The sequence below is a fragment of the Tenrec ecaudatus genome, chromosome 2, assembly GCF_050624435.1.
Source record: "Tenrec ecaudatus isolate mTenEca1 chromosome 2, mTenEca1.hap1, whole genome shotgun sequence".
Lineage (NCBI taxonomy): Eukaryota > Metazoa > Chordata > Mammalia > Afrosoricida > Tenrecidae > Tenrec > Tenrec ecaudatus.
The window spans coordinates 14,796,934-14,820,396 of NC_134531.1; the positions used below are offsets into that span (position 1 = coordinate 14,796,934).

At 50.4% G+C, this 23,463-nt stretch overlaps 1 protein-coding gene across 1 annotated transcript in view; it reads right to left on the reverse strand.

Annotated features, from left to right (window-relative positions):
• Positions 1 to 23,463, reverse strand: part of MARCHF11 (membrane associated ring-CH-type finger 11) — a 127,403-nt gene that overhangs the window by 102,781 nt on the left and 1,159 nt on the right. Inside the window, exon 2 of the mRNA XM_075542987.1 lies at positions 22,488 to 22,643. Coding sequence (XP_075399102.1) covers positions 22,488 to 22,643 — 156 coding nt within the window. The remainder of the gene's footprint in view (positions 1 to 22,487; positions 22,644 to 23,463) is intronic.

Below are 23,463 nucleotides of genomic sequence, written 5' to 3' on the forward strand. Positions count from 1 at the left end.
AGAATTTGAAGTACGTACTGATGATGACCTTCTACAGGGTGCATTACACTTCAATATACAGAAAGCAAAAATCCTCACCACTGGAATAACAAGTAACGTCGTGATAAATGGAGAAACCACTAGAGCTGCCAAAGATTCTGTTGTACTTGGATCCACAATCAATGCCCACAGAAGCAGCCGTCAGGAAATCAAATGACATATTGCATTGGACAAATCGGCTGCACAAGACCTACTTTAAAGTATCCGAGGGCAAAGGCATCACTTAGAGGACCAAGGTCACTGTATTTTGATGGCCTCATGAAAAAAACTCACTGCCATTGGGTCGATGCCACCTCATAGCAACCCTATGGAAGAGCGTAAAGATGGGACAGGGTCTTAGTTCCCCTGTGAGTGTCCGAGACTGTAACTCTTTAAAGGAGCAGAAAGTCCCATCTTTCTCCCAGCGCGTGTGAAAATTAGGCAGCGAATGATTAAGGACGACTGAAGAAGAACTAATGCATTTGAACTGTGATACTGGTGGTACCATCGACTGCCAGGAGAATGAACACATCTGTCTGGGGAGAAGTACAGCCTACATGCTCCTTAGAGGCAATGACGGCAAGACTTCTTCGTGGGTCCCCCGAGCACATCAGCAGCAGGAAGGACCAGTCCCGGGAGGAGAAGACCAAGCTTGGTAAGGTGGAGGGGCAACAAAAAAGAGGAAGACTCTCAACGAGATGGATTGACACAGTGGCTGCAAAGACAGTGGTGAGGAAGGCACAGGGCGGGGCAGCGTGGAGGTGACAACCATCTTGCACCAGTTCAGAGCTGCTGAGGAACGCTGAGAAAGTGTTTTGCTGCAAAACATGCATTGCAGATAGGTCTTTAATGGGAGGGTTTTCTCTCCCCACTCTTGGGGAGCACCTGTGCTATTGTACTGAAAACTGTCCCACATTTGTAGCAGCCCCTTACTGCAAATTAGCCATTCAAATGAATGCCTCTGCATGTGCCTCCAGGTCAGAATGCTGTAAAAGAGCTACTGGCCCTGAAGGAGAGATTTTTTTTCCAGTCTTAATAAGTTACCTAAGTCATTTTTCCCACCACTTCACAATCTGATGAAGAATATTTTTTCCATCAGTGCAAGCTAAAGAGTACATTACCTTCAAGACACCCCACTGAAAAATTAACCATGCTAATTTATGCCGTTCTGATCACTTCCTTAGCTTTTTTTAATATCCCCTGAAATCTATTTTGGCCACTGGATATTAATATGTTTAAATCTGTGATGAGGCAAGAGAACTAACTGCCTGTACATCCTTTGGTAAAATGCACTATGCTTCTATCCATTTAGAATCCAAAATCAAAACCACACTCACTGCCGTCGTGGCGATGCCGACTCATAATGACCCTCCAGGACGGAGTACAACGGTCCCTGTGAGTGTCCAAGACGGGAGCTCGTTACCGAAGCAGAAAGCCCCATCTCCCTCCCTTCGTGGTTTGGAACAGCCGACCTTTCAGACTGCAACCCCCTCTGTCACCAGGGCTCCACTCCTCACGCTGTACCCCTCTACAAAATGTATTTAATGTCCTGTGAAGCACACACCATCCTCCAACCAAAGCTTCTCCTGTAGTCTCCACCCCCGCCTGGAAGGCCTTGGGGACATACTTCTGGATACTTGAGACCCTCACCCAAGGAGGCAGGGGTAGCATTACACGGCCCTGTCACACTGCCCGGTCCTAAAAGAAGGACCTTTTCACTTTCAATAACCCACATTCCAAAGTCTCAAACGCACTGCCAGCGTGTCGATGCCAATTCAGAGCCACCCTACAAAACAGAGCAGAGCTGGCCGGTGAGTTTCTGAGACGGCAAGTCTTTACATGAGGAGAAAGCCTCAGCTTTCCCCTTAGGAGGGGCTGGTGGGTCCACACCACTGACGTGTGACTAGCAGCCCAAACGCAGGTCCGCCAGAATCAAGGGTAACCTTGGCGATGTTGATCTGAAACTCCAACCAAAACCAAACCCCCAGCCGTGGAGTCTATTTTGACCCTCCATGACGTGACCCCTGAAAGGCAGGTGTCTGTGTCTTTCTCACCGTGTTGGTGCGTTTCCTGAGGATCTTCGTCTTTGGTCCACGACTCGTTTGTCTGGAATGGCTTTGTCACTTCTTGACTAGACCTGCTTCCCATTTGGAAGAGAACTCTACACCCCTGTTTCCCTTGCTTACTTGCTTAGTGACTTGCCGCTGTGCACGTGGTGCCAAATCCTGGGGACTGGCAGATATCATGCCCATCCCCATGCCACTAGGAGCAATCCTTGGGAGCGGGGGGCACCTCTTTGGTCTCTGCTTTACTAAGGGTCTCTGGTTGTGAACTAAGATGCTAAGCTGCTTGGGCGATAAAAAGTGCCCTTAGGCAAGGAGGCTTGCTAGTCGGAGAATAAGCAGTAGGAATGTAAACATTCATTTACAAGTGATGCTGCTTCTGCTAGGTGCTGTCCAGCGAGTGTCCATGTACAGTGAGCATTTGGATAACAGACTGACACCCCAACCAGCCCTTCCGCATCCTCACAATCACCATTTGGTTTAAACGAAACCACTGGTATAGCCACTGTGGCCATGGGTTCACGGAAGGTCGTCCTCTTTTCCACAGACCCAGCACTGCACCAAGCACGGGGACCTTTTCCAGGGACTGGTCTCTCCTGATAACCTGTATGTATGTGGTAGTCCCACAATCTAGTGTCAACTTGCAAACAGGTGGAGTCGAGCCTGTCAATCAGATCACAGCTTGATGACCTCATTTGGAGGAGATAAATAGTTCAGTATAGGCCAGATACACACAGACTCTCTGCTAAGTCTTTCTGCTGACAAGACACATGGAACTACGCTAGAGCCCTGGAACTAGAGGATCCACGTGGAGGTCCACCCGTGCCAGCACAGAGATGCCTCCAATGCCACTGGACCCGCAAGACTTTCCACCCGCTGGCCTGTGATCTTCCTGCTTTCAGCATCATTGCATGGCTGCATGCATCTAAAGAGGAATGTATGGACTAGTATTGACATATGGGGAAATATAGAATGCATGGACTTGATCTGAACTGGGCAGGGATGTTTTCTTAATGTACAATTGCTCTCTGATATAAAGTTCTCTCCTACATAGATGAGTGTCTCTGAATTTGTTTCTCTAGTCAACCCAGACAAGCATACTATACCGAGTAGGTGAGATTAAGTCCCGCCATCCTCACTTGGACAGAGCATTCTTGGCTGCTCTTCTTCCCAGACAGATCTGTCCTTTCTCCTGGAAGCCCACTGTACACACTTACTCCACTTCAGTCACACGATGAAGCAAAGGCATCCATCCACTCTCCCCAAGCCTCCCCGACTTCCTCTGCACGCATAGGTGACCTCAATGCCCTGGCTGCTCCACGGACACAGCTCACTTCATCTCAGGGTGATGCTTCTGCATTTTTAACACTTCAAAGGGGTCGTGGGCAACCGACCTGCCCAGTGATCAGGAGGTTGCCATCATGACTATGGCTCCAGATCTAATTATCTTCACAAATGTGGCCCTAGGCAAAATTCAACACCTTTTTGGAAAACAGGAAAGCTAACCAAGAAGTCAACAGTGATGATCCCTGTTTCTCGTTCAGATAACAAGACATCCCCAATAACACACCGATGGTTGCTTTGAGACACATGGATCCAAATAAGCAGTGCTCTTCAAAGAACTCCATACATCACTGACCAATAATGTACTACAAATACTTATCTCCCGACTCAGAAGTGTCACACCCCAGCGTAACCAACCTTTGAACCTGAATTCACTCCTTAAAATAAAGGCCAAGCTGAGCGTGTGCTTGAGCTCACAGAAGCAAGACACTTCGATCGCAGAACTGCGACCCTGGGGTGGCAAGTCCGACGCTTACTAACCCAACCGCGTCACCAGGGGTCTGGTCACCTAAGAATGAACTCTTCCAAAATCGCAGAGAAAAGAGTGAGACCCCAAACCCTTGCTAAGTGGGATGAAGAAAACATAGTCAGTATTTGGTTTCTTCCCAATCTCACCACACAGTGGAACCTGAGTCACTGGCCAGGTCTGGAACTGAAACCTCCCCCCAACCCCTGTGGGTCAGTATTCAGCAAAAACTAGGCAGGTCTACAAGGAGAGCAACCACCTGAGTGAGGTTCGCCCACCTCAGCCACTCAGAGTTTGTAAAATGTAAAAAAGCAGACCAACCTCCCTGCCATCGAGCCCATGCTTACTGACAGCGACCCCGGGAAGCGTTCCTGAATATGCACATCTTTATGGGAGCAGACGGACTGACCTTTCTCCCAAGCAGCAACTGGTGGGCTCGAACGGCCGACCTTGAGGTGAGCAGTCCAATACTTACTCAACAGGGCCATCGGATTCCTAATTTGGGATCCAGGGAGCAGCATTTGCCCAAGCACAAAGTTCAGAAGGGTGAGGACAGGAGAGGTGGAGGCTGGGAAGATGGGAAGGACGTGGGGTGAGTGGTGTTGGATTTGAGGGCTTGCCATAAATGAGATGAAGTGTGTGTGTGTGACGGGGGGGCGGAGGGGGTTCTTATATCCACATAGAGAAAACCAGCAAGCAAACATGTCAAACATTAAGTCAACAAGATATCTGAGCCAAATGTATGTGCGAACAAGATGAAAAGTCCAGAAAGGCCTCCGCCCCAAGGCGTCCTCGTGAGGTCGTCAGTTACGCGCTGACTGGCAGCTCCACAGGAGAGAGGTGAGGCTTTCTACTCCCAAAAAGATTCTCAGTCTGAGAAGTCCTATAAGCAATTTCTACCCTGTCACGTAAGGTCGTCATGGGCAAACTGCAAGACCCTAAGGGCAGCACTGGGGAAACTCTAGGGGGCGCTGTTGCATTGTGAGGCCATCGCGCAGCATCTAATGAGAGAAAGACACCAGTCCTTAATGACCTGGGTGGGAAAGCCCCAAGTCCTCCTGCAAATACCTCAATTGCAAGGTTTTAAACGTTCAGCAGGTAATCTAAACTCACAGACTATCAAGGCAATGGAGCAAACATGGTGAATCCAGGAAAGGCTCCCAAGAACAGGACCTATCCTGAGAACGGTCTAATTTCCTTCCCGCATGCGTTAGTGGAACGTGACGCTGCACACAGTCCTCATGAAATGCCCACCTCTCATGCTCCTGAATCACAGAGCGTAGCAACCGCTGGAGGACTGTGGCCCCTGGGAGCTAAAGGAGTTCATTCATCCAGAGGATGGTTCCCATGGAACAGTGGGAACTGAAGCTTCCACTGGGGTGGGCTAAGGTCCCCCGAACTCCAGCAAACCGTCCCCACATTCTGAAAATGTCTCTCAAAGAGAGTGAGGAGCCGCCAGAGAGAGTTGAGAAACCCCTTTACATGCACAGGCTCTGCCGGCAGCGGCAGGGTTCAAAGCAAAGTGGGCTGCCCAGCCTCCCCGCTGCACTGGCGAATGGGAGCCATTTATTCCAAATGGATTCTGGAAGTCCCAGTGTCAATCTCTGCAGCTCCAGGAGCAATACAAAGTGCCATTTCCCCTCACTCAGAAAGTCCCTGCGTGTGTTTCACAGTGGGCCACATCCTGTGGAAGCCACTCCGACTTCTCCCCACCACATTACTTTGAAAGTTACAGCCCCGACCATGCATTCTCCAGATAGCCAAGTTTCCCCCATGGCATTCCGTGAGCTGAGACGGCTGCTCTGGATTTTTCGACAGAAAGCGTGTCCTCATCCAAGGAGAAAAGAGATCCACTATCAGTTTGGGGGGGCTGCTTGATGAGGAGGCTTCAAAATTCATGAGGGAAAACACGATCCTTTTGTTCCATGTTCCCACGGACATTTTGAAGCCCCCTTCGTATGATCACTATTATCGCTAAAGATCGACATTGAAAGTCATGATGATGCTAATAGACCTCTAGTTAAATCCAGACAAGGGAAGCGCCCTGCCATGGAGTCAATGCCAACTCACAGTGAGTGACCCGACAGGACAGGACAGAACTGCCCCTACTAGCTCCCGAGCCTGTAACTGCCCATGGGAGCCAAAAGCCACAGCTCACAATGGCTTTTCTTTGCCATCTGAACGCTCATCCATCAACAGGAGGGATCGACACAGTGGCTGGGACAGAGGGCTCAAACTTCACAACTGTAAGGATGCTGCAGGACCGCCGTGTTCATTCACTCCCCCATGTGTGTGATGCTGTACATTCCAGGGCTTGCCCAGTGGATCTACCCTGGGGATACAAGAGAGGGTGTCACAGGATGCGGACGGACACACGGACACACACACACACACACACACACGGAGATGGTGTCACAGGATGCGGACACACACACACACACACACAAATTCACTGCCATGGAGTCAATGCTGACTGACATAGCGAGACTCGACTCCCTGGGGGTTTCCAAGGCTCTAACTGTTTGCAGTAGAAAGCCCAGTCTTTCTCCCAGGGAGCTGCTGGTGGTTCCAAACTGCGACCATGCAAAATACAGCCCAACTCGTAACCGCTAAGCCATCAGGGTGTGTGTGTGTGTATATATATATACACACACATATATATAGCATATATCATCCATAAAGAACCTATACTTTCCTTCCTGAGGGGAGAAAGACAAGGCTTTCTACTCCGGTAAAGAGTTTCAATCTCGGAAACCCATCGAGACAGTTCTGCCCTGTCAACCCCATGCAGTGCGTGGTGTTTGTTTGCTTGCTTGCTTGTTTTCCTTCCCTGAACCTTTCCCTCCTGGGAAAGTATCCCACGACCAAAACCAAACCCACTGTCATCAAGTGGATGCCCACTGACAGAGACCCTATAGGACAGGGTAGATCTGCCCCGGTGAGTCTCCTAGCCTGTCACTCTTTGTGGGAATAGAAGAGAAAGCCCAGTGTTTCTCCCACAGTCATAGCTGAATGCTGGTTCTGACCAGGTCTGCCCTGCCAACCATGCACAGAAAGGAGAGTCCCAACCGTCAGGTCACCCCAGAATCAAAAACCATGAAAAAGAACTCACCGAGCCAACTCAGACTACATTTGAAAGGAAAAAAATCTGATATTCTAGTCAAGAATCTGAGCCCCATCCTAATACAAACTCATGACCATTCCTTATCAATGTGTTACATGTTCATAACCCCCTCAATTGACCTCCTGGTAATGATAATAAAACCCAAATCCCCCTTTTGTGGGGAGCCGGCCTTGCCAACTCTGGTCCTGGCTTGCTTCGCCCTTGATCAAACAATGCAAAGCTGCCCTTCCACCTCCACCCAGCCTCTGTCCTCAGCCAAACTGCGTGGGGCTGAATTGCTGACAGTCCCCATGAGGCAGGGCCTACCCCACGGCACCTAACAACACAAGGCTCTGAGAATTCTCCATGCAACTGTGAACCTCACAACTCTTCTCAGGCTTCCCTAGACACCTCAAATTCAAACATAATTTACAAAGACCCACGTAGAGAGGCTGAAATGGGACAAGGCAAAATCATATAAGGGAGGGAGGCCAGCCATCAGCGTGAGGCCATAAAGGTGTCCAAGAACAGTCAAGTGGGTACGTGGTGAATAGGGCCCCTTAAATACAACTTTAAAACCCCAAAACCCATTCCGACTCAGAGAAACCTGTTTAAAGTAGAACTGCCTCATAGGGTTTCCAAGGCCAAACTCTATGCAAGAAAAAACACTGCCCCCAAGTAGATTTCTACTCAGAGACCCGACAAGACAGACCAGAACTGCTCCCTGGCTTGCTGAGACTGGGACTGTCAGTCTTCATAAGAGCAGACAGCTGCTGGGCTCAAACTTCAGACCCTGCTGTTGGTGGTGCATTAGGGAACCAACCCATCACGCCTTTCTGGGCCCTCAGGGCTTCGTAAACGCAATTTAGAAGGAACAAAGTGAGCATCTGTGTTTCTTGATATCCAATAAGGACTTTCACATTCCTATTAATCTTCCCCCTTAGTATCTGTTTGATTGTACCCCCCACCCACCCATCCCATTGTTTCTATAACTAGGTTTCCCTGCTGCACCCCACTAGCCTGGATTGATAGCGGATCAGGGAAATTGAGCTTCTATCAAAGCTTTTAAAATATTGATGCCAATTATCAAGCGGGCAGGTTATAAATATCGACTTATCTCCAGTTCGCTTTTGGAAATGAAAACGTCAGATGAAATACACCTCAACAGGAAAACTCGTCCTGGCAAAGCCTGCTTCTGAAGGGCCAGCTTGAAATAGCACCTGCCCATCAGAGTCAGAGACGACGGATGGCTGGTAACCAGCCTTAACCACTCTGTTTCAGGTGTTCACCGCCTCTCCCAACATCTCACTTCTTCCCCACCCCAGCAACTGGGTGAAGAGTTGGGCCACAACCGCAACACGGTGACAAAGATAAAGCTGCCTGCCTCCCAGGACTGCTCACAGTCTCAGAAACCCCTTACAGAGAGTAGGTTCCCTAACTTATTTGGCCTGCTGTCCCCTTTTCAGGGTGGAAAAAAATGACTCGGCACCCCCGATGATTAAAAACATTCGTGCTATAGCCCCAAATCCAAGACAGTGTGGGCATCTGCTTTTGCAGCCCATGCAACCCCCATGCCCCCCACACAAGGCAGTATCACCAATTTTAGGAAACACTGCTAAAGAGGGTTGCAATGAGTCTGAATCAACCCTTCTGGGGGCAGTGAGTTGGTTGGTTGGTTGGTTGATTGGTTGGTTGGTTGGTTGGTTGGTTGGTTGGTTGGTTGGTTGGTTGGTTTGGTTGGTTGGTTGGTTGGTTGGTTGATTGGTTGGTTGGTTGGATGAATGGTTGGTTGGCTGGTTGGCTGGCTGGTTGGTTGGCTGGCTGGCTGGCTGGCTGGCTGGTTGGTTGGTTGGTTGGTTGGTTGGCTGGCTGGCTGGCTGGTTTGGGGCTTCTGGCCTATTGTTGTCCCTTTGCCCTTATAACCACCATTCTAATGCTTTTGCTCGTCTGTGGCCAGTGTCCCTCACAGAAACCTATGTCTCTGAGGAAGGCATCTCTCATCCATCCTCAGAAGCTGGTCAGTGTCCGGCAGCTGTCGTCACTGTACAGTCGCCCTACAGGACAGGATAGAACTGGCCCAGAGGGTGTCCACAAAGGAAGCCTCGTGGTACAGTGGTTACAAGCTGGGCTGCTCACCCCAACCAAGGTCGGCGGTTCGAAACCATCAGCGGTTCCTCAGGAGAAAGACGAGGCTTTCTACTCCCACAGAGAGTTAGTCTTGTAAATGCACGGAGGGCAGCTGTACCCTGCTCTCCAGGGTGGCTGCGAGTCGGCGTCGAGAGGTGGCAGAGAGGTGGAGATCTGAGATGACACGGTTTCCCAGGCTGTGATTTTCAAGGAGGCAGTCAGCCACAGACCTGCTGGTGGGCTCGAACCACTGACCTTTCAGATGGCAGCCAAGTGCCTTACCACTGTGCACCGAACAAGTGTTTAACAGCAGTTGTTAGCTTCTGTCTCAGTAGGATAGAGGAGGTCATCACCCATCCTTACATGTTCCATGAAACCACTCAAAATACACTTTCTTCCTGGGTACTTTCGCCACACACCCCCCCACCCAGCCTCTCAAGAGCCTTAGGTCACCAAAGCTCCCCACCCACCACCCCCTGCCCCCACCCAGGGACATGCTGACTGTGGCTTCTCGGCCTTCTGGCTAAGAGTAAGTGTGAAGACATTTTAGCAGAAGCTGTTGACTTAGCTCACCCACCCCCCACAACACACACACACACACACACACACACACACACACACATACACACACACTTTCTTCGACCGTTTCTCAAACTGCTGTAAAGCTTTGCCTCCACCTGACAACAGCTTTACCAGAAGCTCAGTGCAGATGCTCCTGAGACCCGCAGGTGGTGGGATTTATCTGGCTTTTTCAGAAAGTGCTCTCAGGAAGGGCTCACAGCAAACAGGAGGACATGCTTGTTGGTGAAGTACAGCATCAACAAAGACGAGGGAACCCCTCCCTGAACCGGACTGACCCTGAGGCTCCAACTGTGGGCGCAAACCCCCCAGAGACCATGAGGTCGCTGGGCATGGGAGCAGGCTCAACAACAGTGGAGTCCCCGAGGGGAACAAACTGGTGGCTGACTGAAAGGCTGGCGATTCGAGTCTATGCCAGGCAGCTTGGAAGAAAGGCCCGTGATGGCCTTCCCAAAACCAGCCACTGGAAACCCTCGGAGTAGACTTTTACTCAGACACCCGTGGGGAAGCCGTGATTTGGAAAGAACTCCACGGCAGGTGGTCGTTTGGGGATTATTTTTTAAGGGCTGTGTGGCTGAGAGTCCCCCTCAAAGGGGGCTGACGGCTGCTTTTTGGTCTGCATTCCCTTCCAATGTTCAGGCGGGGGTGAGTCTGGGCAGGCTTGGTCCCCTAATCGCCATGCCTGTCTCTTTAAGAAACTGGAGGGCCGCCCTGGGAATCCTCTTGGTATTTATCTCTGCCCAAAAGGGAAGCAAGAGTTGAGTGGGGGCGGGGATGGGGGCTCATAGAGAGATGCAAAGAGGTGGAAACAAAAGTTACTCCATCTGTCTTTATAGTGACACCAACCTTTTTCCCCCACGCGACTCCACCTCTGCACTGGGTCCCATCGCCCTTGGCCATGGCTGCATGGAACTCGCCGACAAAACTCTCCATTGCATCGGCCGGTTTACCGCAAGTCTCTAAGGACACAGTCAGTGGTAGGAGCAAGGAGGGAGTGGCCAGCTGTGGACATCACCTTAGGAGTCATTTTAAATAAAACCAAAAACTCCCTGCTGTCGGTTCCAGGCCAACTCAGAGCGACCCGACAGGACGGGGCAGAACTGCCCTGTGGTTTCCAAGACTGTACCTCGTTACAGGAGGAGAAAGCCCCGTCTTTCTCCCAGAAGTCACATTTCACTGCACACACAGAGAGCTCATCCCAAACGCCACCTTGCATCACGCCAAGGATAAGTAAGAAAGAAAACCCCCGAAGCTATCCATGAGCATCCTCAGCAGCTCAGAGAGCCATGGCCAGACAGTCAAACTCGGACCAGGGAGTGGGCGAGGGTGGCACACATGAGTAAGTTAGCATTCACCAAGGCTTGCTGAGGCCTGGCATTTCCGTTTGGGGAAAGAGCAGCTATGTCTCACCGGGTGCTTTTTAATTCTAGGCCTTTAAAAATAGATGGCTGTGTTATCATCAGGGCCCCTTGCCTCTAGTCTGAAGAAGCAAATGCACTTGCCCAGGCAGGAGTCCCCAACAGGCAACCCCAGGTGGGGACAGGAGGAGGAGGGCCGGGTAGTGGCCAGCCGACATGTGCGCCCACTGATTTCCTCTCTGCACAGTCTCACTGCACAGATGGGAACGTGACACGCTGGGTCCTGGCCACGCGGCGAAGATGCTAACTCTGCGTTTAACCTCTCTCCCTCCCCCCCTCCCTCCCTCCATTCACATGTGGAACAGATAACTCTCTGAAGGCCACAAAGCAGCCAGGCTAAGGAAGACTCCCATCTACAGCAAATTGCTGCTGCCTGAGCTGTCAAGGTGATCCTGAGCGACAGAGGCCCTGCAAGGTCAGACAGAACTAGCTGTGCGTTTCCTCGGCCGTCCTCTGTACCAGAGCAGCAAGCCAGTCCCTTCTCCTGCCGAGCATGGGTGGGTTAGAACCACACGACCGCGCCGTTAGCAGGAAGCACAGGGCCTCCAGAGCTCCTTATAAATGGAGTCTGTTAAACCCACTCAGGAGCCATGGTGGCTTACTTAGCCCTAGTGGGTTACCTGCTAACCACAGGGCCAGCAGTTCAACACCAACAGCCACTTGCTACTCTCATAAAGTTACGGTCTCAGAAACACACAGGAGCACTTCTACCCAGTCCTACAGCGTTGTGATAAGTCAGAGGCAATTAGTTTAAGAGCTTCGGACAGGACGACAAATGCTATCTCTGGAATCTGAGTCGGATACAAGGAAGGACAGTCGTCAAGAAGAAACAACGGGTGTGTGGAGTGTTTCATCTGGACCTGGGAGCCGCCGGGTGGTACCGTCTGTGAGGTGGGCACAGGACAGGCAGCCGTCCCTTCTGCAGGACGTGGGGTCGCTGTGAGTCAGAACAGCAATCTCCAGGCAAAGGAAAAAGATGTATGCGTAAAGAGGGGGTGGGTATCTCTAAGGCTGCCCCCCCCAGGAGCCTCCCTCAAACTGCCCTGAGGGCCACACACCTGGACAGCCATCTGAGATGCCCCCTCCTCTCACTGCTGCCACCTCAGAGGCCCCGGCTCCCGAGGAAGACGCACACTCAGACACAGCCTCACTGGGAACCAGACGGCGAGCAGAGGAAGGCTCGGCGTCACCCCTACATCTGTGACCCTGGGGAGACTGCCTGGTCTGCTCTGCACCATGCAGCCCGAGGGCTCTGAGAATTGTTAGCCAATGAAACAAAAATAATCTCTCGCGGGCGAGGAATTGCCATGCACGGATGTATTCCTGGTTTATTTTGACATGTTTGATTACCTGTAAAGCAGGCCATGAAACCAACTGCCGTCGCCGATTCCCACTCAAAGCGCCCCTGTGGGGCAGAGTGGACCCGCCCCTGTGGGTTTCTGAGGCTGTCACTCTTTACGGGAGCAGACGACGGTCTCACTGTCCTTCCCAGGAGAGGTGCGAGGATTTGAACCACCGACCCAGCAGTGCTCAGCCCTGGGCCACCAGGTCTCCTAACTAGGCCACCATCATAGACCTCTGAAGTTTTGAAGTTGAATGCTGCTTCTGACTCACCCAGCCTGGCATGGCTTAGTGTGCCCGCAGCTCAGTCTCTGTCATTCGGCCTCCCCAGGACCCTGGAGAGCGAAAACGGAGTGGGGGCCCACCTGGCCATGTCAACGGGGTGCTCCGGCACCTGACTCTTGTTCCCAACCATGGCACGGATAGCCACGAAGTTGTGGCCTACGCTCTGCTCTCTGACCACAAGGGCTAGGGCCATTTGCCAGCCCCCGTGAGCAAGCGCGCCAACCACGTCAGCACCACAGTCATGTCATGACCACCACTCGGTCACATCCAAAGTCGGAAACAGAGCGTGGGAGATGGAGACCCCGTTAGGAAAATAATGAGCCCAGGGCCTTCCAGGAGGTAACAAAAGAGCCTCAGCCCTAAGTCTGCCTAGACTCCCAGTCACGGTGAGCCCACCTAGGGCCCAAGTGCCTCCCTGCTTGCAGACTGTTCCGAGTCTCTGGCCTTTTGGCTGCAAGTGGGAAGCACTCTCAGGAAGTCGGCTCCTCCTGAGAGACCTGCAGTCGCTCTTCCTTTCTTTCCGTTCAAGAAGACCCGCTTCTAACAGCCTGTTAAGTGTTTACAGGAAAAGCTGTAAAAGGAGGGCTGATCGAAGTTACAAGCTAGTAAAGTGGGCAGGAGCCTAATACTCACAAGTGGATACAGCCTACAGGTAAAATGCCCCACTCCCCACCCCAGCAGTCAGGCCCACAGGCATCTCACTCACTCACTGCCATCGAGTTGATTCTGACTCACGGCCACCCTACAGCACAGGGTAGAACTGATCCCTTTAGGGCAGGATAGAAAGGGGTGTGAGACTGTACCTCTGTAGGAGAGTAGACAGCCTCATCTGTCTCCCATGGAGTGGCTGGTTTCGAACTCCCGATCTTAAAAGCCCAGCTCGCAACCCACTACACCACCAGGGCTCCGCGGCTGACATCGCTGTGGGTTCCCTTTTCTGGCTCTGAGTAGAGAGCAGGAAGGAGAGCTGGGAGAAACTGCGATGTGAAGGCACGGACGCTCAGCCAACTGCTGGTGCTTCTTCCTGATGGGCACCCCACCCCACGGCCCCCAGGACTTCCAACGTTTCTCTGGCTGCCGGGACAACTCACGTCCACACAGGCACTTCCCAGAGGACAAAGGACAACTGCTGCCTGGCGGCTGAATAGCGTGGCCATATTTGAAAACATTCACAGCTCCACTTCGACGTGAACTCCAAGAAGCATGTGAAGAAGACTCCAGGGTGAACACTATGAATGTGTCTCTACCCAACCTCAGTAAACCATGCCTTGGGCTAGGCACCCTGGTGATCTTGGACACTGCATCCCCAGGGGCCACGCCAGAGAGATTCAACATTGAGGCCCGGCTGAATGACCGAAGCCCTGCCTTGAAGCTGCCTGTACCCTTGGACTCAGGACAGGAGCACTCTGATGGGAGAGTAAGCAGAAAGGGGCCACCGGGGACTGTGCAAGTGGTGGTCATTGGGCCTTGGGCTGGACCCCTGGCTTGGTGGGTGTCCAGTGGAAAGGGACCCAGAATCAACATATATTTAGTACCCGGATCTCCCCCTTGCATGGATATGACAGGCTTAGATCTGTGGGGCAGGGGTCTGCACTGGTAAGAATTGACACGGCCACGCTCAGTGTAAAAGAGCTCAATCCACTGGGAGAGGGATATGTGAGGGGCCACAACTCATGGGCTGCGGCTCGCAGCTGAAGTGAACTTGCCTACATGCCTCATAGCGACCGTGACTTGAGTTCAGCGGCACTGGAAAAATTGTTGATGCTATCAACGCAATCGCCTTGTACCCCAAGGGGATGATTGCCAATGTTTATTCTTTTTTTTTCTTTGTTTTCCTGCCTTTTGGTTTGGGTTTGGGTTTTTTGGCGGTGCTGGCAATCTTGTGGATCTTTATAGTTGTCATAATTGGACCGTCTGAGTTAACCAGAGTCATTCATAACCCGGGGACAAGCAGATGGATTCTGGGCCCCTACTTAACTCTAGCCCCAATCCAAGGTCAGCTCTGATCACATGGCCCTGCTCGATATCCGCCTCCATAAAATGATCCTTGAAGACAAGGGTGCAATAGCAAAGTGCGGGGAAGAGAGCAGAGGGTGACCAGCTCTCAACTGGAATAGTATCTGGGGTCTTCAAGGTCTGTATTCAAACCGGCAGTTATCTAAGTGAGGCTTGGATATGAAAGAATCGGACCAGCCTGTGTGATCCAAAGATGACTATAACGAAATCCAAATAGGATGTAGAAAAAGTATCTGAGCGCAACCTGTGAACACCCAATTTGTAGAAGGCTATGGAGGACAGTGGGCGCCCACAATCCATCTGCAGAGTGTCTAGTCAGATTAAGCCTCTGGCAGGTGCCCTCTGGCCGCAGGCAAGAGACTCCAAGAGCTTTACTCTCAGACAGCCATTACCATCATCTTGATTATGGTGGATCAAACATTTCACACTCAGTTGATCTCCCTCTTGACCCAACCTGAATTTGTCCTAGGCTCATCTATTTCTTGCTTGTTTTGTGACAAAAATTTCTTTGCTGGTTTTTAAAATATTGACGGTAGTCTTGTCTTTCTTTAATTATCTTTATTGTATTTTTATCTTTATATTATTATTATTTTCTTCTTGCCATCTTATTTTGTTTTATGGTTTCCGCTGGGTTACCCGGTCTGTGAAGCACAGAAGTAGATGCATAGAGGTAATAACTGATGACATGGTTTATCAGGTGGAGTGGGTTTGGAGGGGGACAGGGGGAGTGGATTTGGAGAGCAAACAATGAATGCGCGAGGGGGGAGAGAGCACTAGAACTGATTGTGACGAAGTCTTCACAGCTCATTTTAAAAGCGATTTAACCATGGAAGTGTATGGTCTGTGAATACGAATCAAGAAAATGCCTTAAAAAAAAAGAAGAAACCAAACTTGACTAATGGTTACCATGGGTGAAGAGTTAATGCTTAGGGAGCATGGAGTTTATGTCAATGGTGGTGGAATAATTTGGAAAAGCATATCCATAAGTGATGTAGGAAGAGTATAATCAATGGCACTGAATTACACATGTAGAAGTTGTGGAATTGGAGATAGTTTTGTTGTGTATACTTTTGCCGCAAATAAAAAAAATTACATGAATAACCAACCATGAGTATAAGGAAGAAGAAAATGTTCTAGAATTAAACATGGTGACAATTGTACAGCACTCTGGATATGACTAAATTATTGAATTATGTGGATGAAGGGTTAATAAAACTGGTTCCAAAAAGAAGTAAGACTCCAGGGTAAAGTCCAATGGAGCAAAGCCAAGCTCCCATGAGCCAAGGCGGCTGCACCTCATTGCACCTGGTTTTGAAGCGTGCTCGCTTATAGCGGCTACGTTAGTCAGAAACTGACCCCAGGAGAAGCAGGAAGTCAAACTCCAGTGGGGAAGAGAGTCGTTAGTCTCCCTTTGGGGACAACAGGCAGAAGCAACCACAGGGACCTGCAGGCATAGAGCAGCAGAAGGCTGAACGAACTGCAATGACCAGGGCCACTGGTCATCTGGCATCTCCTCTGACCTGCCCTGGGACAAAGAACTGTGCAAATACTTACGTATTTTGTCCTCGGAACAACCTATGAGAAAGGGGCCACTTGTGGTCGTTGCTGCTGTTACATGCCAACCACACAGCACAACAGAAGGAAACACCGCCCAGTCTTGCGCCCTCCTCACAATTGCTCCTGTGCCTAAGCCCCTTGTTGCAGCCACTGTGTCCATCCATCTCCTTGAGAGCCTGCCTCTTTTTCGCTGCCCCTCCACTTTACCCAGCAAGATGTCCTTCTCCAAGGACTGGTTTCTTCAGACAACAAGTTCAAAGTACTTAAGACGAAGTCTCCCCCATCCTTTTCTCTAAGAAGCGCTCTGGCCCAACTCCAATACAGATCGGTTTGTCCTTGTAGCAGTCCCTGGTACCTCCAACATTCTTCTCCAGCACCACTCAGCAAATGCAGATTTCTCATCCGTCTTCCGTATTCAATGTCCAACTTTCACATGCACATGAAGCAAGTGAAAATACCAGGTTTCGGTGGAGCTTCCAGACTAAGAGCGGACAGACAAAGCCTGGCTCGGCTGCCCACTTCAGAGGAAGGGGTAGCTGTATAGCTTTAAGTGTTGTCAGATACTGAAGGGGGCACCATCACTCCCTTTTTAAGAAGGAGTCCAGCAAGGCCCAAGGTTTTTAAGGACATTGCCTAAGGTAACAGTCATTAGAGTACCATCTGTTTGCAAGCTTCTCCTCTTCTGTGGGGGGTAGTGGGTGGGTCACCTGTAGCAACAGTGTAAAGCTCCTGGTTACCACACTTGTCTAGGAAAAGGACAAGTCTCTGAAGACCTACACTTCCTGAGACAAAGTACTGAAGGCATGTGGACCCTGGAGTGTGAATTGATTCATTTACAAATGCCACCTGTGTCTCAAAACAAACAGGACCCTCTGTTCTTGCATCTGGCTAATTTTAGGGCTTACTCTGAGAGTCAAAGCAGAATGAGTATTTCCTCTTAAAATATCTCAGATGCTTCTCCTGGGGTATGTCAACACACAACACAGGTTCTACAAGCAGACAGGAAGCGGAATGCATCCGACTGTGCTTCAATTGTCCTAATACTGTAACACCCTTGACTGATGATAAAGAATATGGTTTCAATTCATTCTAGAGGAGGCACGAGGCTAAGCTTTCTAACAGATTACATGGGGTGAGCAGCCCTGAAATCCAAGGCAATGGCGGATTTGGGGTAAACTCTTCCAAGGTGGCTCATCTCAATGAAAACATCAACAAGAAAAAAGAAGGTGTTAAGACTCACTGCAGCAGGTGGCCCTCCCACACTTGACAAGAGTTCCCTTCGGGGTGGTCCCCATCTCCCTCTGAGCAGCCCCATTGTGGTGTTGAGCACCCCATCCCTCTGCAAATATTTCAGCATATGTATGAAGCGCCACGGGTGGAAATTGTTTATTTTAACCTCCTTTGGTTCAGAGCTCCCTAACAAGGACGTTAAGGCCATGCCTGCTGACCCATGGGGACCTGACAAAGTTAGGTGGGAACCACCAGCCACTCCCAGGGAGACTCTCTACTTCCATAAAGAGGTACAGCCTCAAAAAACTCACAGGGGCAGTGATGGCAGTGAAGGAGTGACACCAGACACCATCTCCTACAGTGTTTTAAAACGGGCCACTCTTTGAAAGAAGGACCAAACCCCAGAAGCAGAGACTCTCAAATTCAGGTTCACCCTGTACCTTGCTTAACTAAGACCAAAACCACAAACCAAACTCCATGCCATGGAGTCAACTCTGACTGACAGGACAGGGTAGGTCTGACCCCTGTGGGCTTCTGAGACTGAGACTATTTATGGGAATAGAAAGCCTCATCTTTCTCTGAAATGGTGTCACTTCCCAGGTTGGGCCTCAAGAGATCTTCAACTCCCTCCCCCCTGCTCTTCAAACCCAACCATCCGAAGGCGTGAAGCCCAAGTCTCATGGAAAGAAAGCTGTGGGCAGCCCCACGCTGAGCATCCAGCCAGCACCCAGCACTGCCAGCACATCGAGTGGGTGTGGCATCTTGGATGACCCAACCCAATAGGCTAGGAGGACTTCAGCCCCAGAACGCAACACACATGGAGAAGAACCTTCCGTTGCCCTCAATCAGCTGACAGTCTTAAGAGGTCACACACGACCCTTGCTCTTTAAGGCCCAGTGTACTGAGGCAGTTTGCTCTGTAGTAGTGACAGACAAAACTAGTTCCTGCTCCACTCTGTCTACCGAAGACAGTCATGACAGACCCAGGAGCAGCAAGGTAAGGAGGATGTGTGAGAATACTTCCCAGGGGGCAGCATCTTAGCTAACAAAGACCAGGAACACTGGATCCAGACTGACTTGAGTCTGAATCTTCTGTTTGAAGAAATTTCATCTTGTGTACTTTGGGCATATTAGCTGACAAGAGAGACAATTCCCTGGAAAAAAGCATTATGTTTGGTAAAATGGAGTGTCGACCAAAAGGGGGGGGGGCCTCATCGAGATGGACTGACACAGTGGCTGCCACAAGAGACTCAAAGATACCATTTGTAACGATGGTGGCAGGACCAGGGCAGAGTTTCCTTCTGTTTCAGTCGCTGAGTCGGCACCGACTCACCCACGTCTAGCAGCAATAACAACAGCTATGTACCTGGCTGAAGATACTTAATTTTCCTATGCTGCAGTCTCCTTTCCAGCAGAAAGGTGATAAAGACAGTCCCCACTTACAGGCTGATGATGAAGATGAAATGTCTCTGTAAAGCACTTCGGGAAGAGCCTGGCACAGAGTAAGTGGTCAGGATTATGCTCTGTGCTGGTCTACCTTCCAGGAATCACCAGCTCACAGAGATGTCACGCGTTTGATCCCGGAATGAGGACTGAGGGATATGGCTTGTCAAGGGGACATCTATGATAGGGCTTCTGCTGGGTCGTGAGCCATGAGAAAACAGGTCTCCGCCTCCAACACAGGATCTGGATCGATGCTAAATCCAACCGCCTTCCCAGGGACAAGAGCAGGAGCCAGGAATCTAAACAAACAGAGTCTGTGGGTCAGCCAGGCCAGAAAGGCCAACACCTAGCCAACTGGGCTATAAGAACAAACGATTCCCGAGTGTGCAGGTACACACTTTAGGACCTCTTCTGATCCCTCTTCATCAAGAGCAGCAAGCTTTCCAGGTGGCTGAGAAGTCCGTGGATCCGTGACGTGACCCGAGTGATGCGAACTTCACCACAAGCGTCGTCCACTTCGGTCCTCACTGGTCTCCTGTAAGGTGCCCTGGTGGGGGTCACAGGGCAGCTCACCGCAAGGTCAGCAACAGGAGACCACTTGGGCTCTCTGCTCCCCCAAACAGGTGGAGTCTGTGAAACGCACAGGGGCCTTTCCACCCGTCCTGTGGGGTTGCTGTGAGTCCTCATTGACTCGATGGCAGTGCAGGAGTCGGGGTGAGTATCCGGTAGAAGTGCGGCAGTCATCCATCGGGTCACGAAGACTGGCATTTGTGCAGATCAGAGCAGAAACCATCCTACATGACTTAGCAACATTACTTGGTTGTTCCGGGTGCTGTGATGTCATGTATGTTTGAGGAATTGCCTCCATTATAATAATTACTGAGAATTGAGGGTTGTTTTGTGTGTGTGTGTGTGTGTGTGTGTGTTTAAATAAGACAAAGCACAGTAATGTAGTTTTGTTGGTTCTGTTTTGGACTACAGGATTAGAATTTGTAAACAGGATTTTTGCCCCCAGTCCTTTATCTCTTCTACTTCAAAAGGAATAGCAATAACCTGTTTCGATGTACTTCAAGACTAATCATCCCGAAGGAATGAACGTTGAAGTTAAGGTTGGTGACATTCTAATGTTAGTTTTGAACTTCTGACCCACGTTGGCGTTTGCTCTCCGGTTAGTTCTGGCTGACAGTGACCCTGTAGGACAGAATAGAACCACCCCCTAAAATGGCCTGGATTATAATCTTTACTGAAGTAGAAGCCCGGGTCTTCTTTCCAGCTAAGTTAGAGCTGTTTAAAAACACACACACAGCATTCTGCTTTGGCTCCAGAGCATCTAGCTCTCTAACACTTCCCGTTGGACAACTCTAAATGGAGCTCTGAAATTCTCCATTTCTCATCTTTCCACTTATCTCCAGTCATTAAACTGATGGCGGATCCAATTATGCTACCCATATCCTGTTCTTTGGAAATAGCTCCATCTGTTTTTCAAGGCTCAAAAGATCAAAAGACGCATCACAGGAGGCAAATCCGCTGCACAAGAACTTTTTAGAGTGTTGAGATGCAAACATGTTATTTGAGGATCAAGGTGGGCCTGACCCAAGCCACGATCTTCTCCATGGCCCCCGCTGCATGTGAAAGCTGGACCGTAAATAAGACCAAGAAGAATCCATGTGTTTGCACTGTCGCACTGGCAAAGAATACTGAAAGTACCTTGGCCTGACTAAAGGTCAGGCCTTTATGTCTTAGAAGCAGCACGACCTGTGTGCTCCCTAGAGACAAGGACAATGAGACTTCATCTCACATACTTTGGCCATGCTGTCAGGAGAGACCAGTCCCTGGAGGTCTGAGAGACCAGTCCCTGGAGGAGGACTGCTTGGGGCAGAGAAAAAGGCAATGACTGCAACAATGGGCTCAAGCACAGGAAACACTGGGAAGATGGCGCCGGGCGAGGCAGTGTTTAACTCTATTGTGCAAAGGGCCGCTATGGGTCGGAACTGGGTCGGTGGCACCTAACAACAAGAGCATGATGAAGTCTACATGAACAGCCAAGGAGTGCAATCAAGGCGAGGGGATGGGAAGCTACATCTGGAATTTGAGCCCCTCTCCAGCAGGGTAGCAACACTCATGCACATGGGCTCTGCTCCTTTCTCTTGGAAGATTATCTCTCAAGGCGGCGGGAGAAAATGCGTGTTTTCGTTTCATACTCGTCAATCCTGCAACAAGTGCAGGCTATCAGAAACGCAGATGAAATGCAAGCTGTAGCCGAAGGGTGCACACATTACAAGCATTGACGTTGGATCATTTATGCAGTGCTCACTCCGCTCTTCCAGTAACCTCACCTGTATCATAGCACAAACCAGACCAGGCGACTCTCCCCTTCCTTTTCCTCCCATTACCTCCTTAGGCTCCATGCCTGGAACCCTGCTCGTCCTGTGTCTTCTCCACGCCAGCCCCGTCGAGGAACTACCAGCTCTGATCAATAGTACTGTGCTCGCTTTCCTTATAAGAAGCCCCCAATGACACTTGGATGTTTCATTCCACAGTCTATTCAAGGAAGCTCAATCAGCTCCAACTTCGGAGGAAAAACACCGACATTTTAAACGCTTGCTTTTCCAAGGATGTCTATTGCTTTTCCTGCTTTCCCTAGTACTGTGTTCGCCCTGACAGTGTCCTGGCTATAGGTTGGGCTGCAGTCTTCAAGGTCAGCTGTCGGGAACCACCAGCCACTCCTAGGGAGGCTTTCTACTTCTGTAAAGAATTCCAACCTCAAAAACCCACCAGGGCGGCGATGGCAGTGAAGGAGTAATGCACCCCCAGAAAGTTTAGGAGTACTAACAGTTACCGCAGGATAATGGAAAATCCCCTTTGGGCAAGCCTCTGAACTCAGCACCAAAGGCCAGTTGCCAACACTAAACTGTGACGCGCCCATTTGAAAAAAGCCAGCCTCCAGAAGGGCAAAGCGGGTTCGGACAAAAACTCATCCATATTCAGCCAAGTTTCCCACAGACTGAGGAAGTCTGGCTGTCCCAGCACCCATGTTCCCAAGTGGAACCGTGCCAAGGCCTCGCTGCCGGGATGCACACAAGATTACGAAAATCCATGGTATACCGTGATTCATTTGCAAAGTGGACCCCAGGGGAATCGCCGGAACTTTACCAAGTTGCGTTCTGTAGTTTGTTGGCTTTTTGTGAAATCCAAGTGGGTATAAATCCACCAATAAATGGCAACTTCACGGAGGAAGTCATTGGTTGGAGAGCCTTTTGAGTTTCTCAGATGAAATGTCATGGCTTTCTCAAAGCCCATTTCTACAAATTCTAAATCTTGGGAATTGCTTTTCTTTTTCTGAGTCCCCCTTCCTCCCCCCACGCCCCAGCCCACCCCCAACAACAGAGGTTTGCAAGTAGCACAAGTAAACATCCCTCATCAGAAACACAGGACAGATCATCAGAAACACAGGACAGATCATTGCCGTGGACGGACGCCATGCCTCGGCGGGCTTACCTGGCAGGGCTGCTTCATCTTAATGGCGATGACGTGGTACCGGTAACAGCACAGTTCACAGGTCCAGGAGCCCCGCTCGCTAATCCACTTCAGCAGGCAAAGCTGGTGTGTGTACCGCACGGACCCATCACACCGACAGGGGTTCAGCAGCTCACCCTGAAAAGAAACCAGCTCAGTAGGGACATCTCCACCCCAGCAGGTGCCTGGCTCTGAAAGACCCAAGCCGTTCAAAGTCACTTAGGCAGGAGGACTGAGCCCCTGCGTGCACATTCCACCCTAGAAAAGTAAATGAACAAGGCCGCCCGCCTCTGATGGGGATCAAACCATAGTCCTAAAACTCTACTTCAGAGATCAGACTGTGAGTTATGACACCAGGGCCCCCCCAACAAGCAGAACGTCCGCTGGATAGAACTCCCAGGCCCCTTGAGGAAAAGCTGCACTCGTAAAGCTCTTTAATAACTTTTAAGTGGATGGTCAGATGCGTTTCCGCTGCCGCCACTCAAGACAAAAATGGACAGCTCTCTCTCTCTCTCTCTCTCTCTCTCTCTCTCTCTCTCTCTCTCTCTCTCTCTCTCTCTCTCTCTCTCTCTCTCTGACTCTCTCTCTCTGACTCTCTCTCTCTCTCTCTCTCTCTCTCTCTCTCTCTCTCTCTCTCTCTCTCTCTCTCTCTCTGACTCTCTCTCTCTCTCTCTGACTCTCTCTCCCCCTCCCTTCTTCCTAAATTGAGGAGCATTTAGGTTGACTCCAACACTGCATTCCCGAAAGCCTGTATATTCTTATGGGATTCCCTTGCTTTTCAAAACACGAAACCAGATGGTTTCTCAGACCACACATGTTGTGTGTGTGTGTGTGTGTGTGAGAGAGAGAGAGAGAGAGAGAGAGAGAGAGAGAGAGAGAGAGAGAGAGAGAGAGAGAGAGAGAGAGAGAGAAAGAGAAAGAGAGAGAGAATGGGAGAGGAGATGGAAGTGGTTATTTG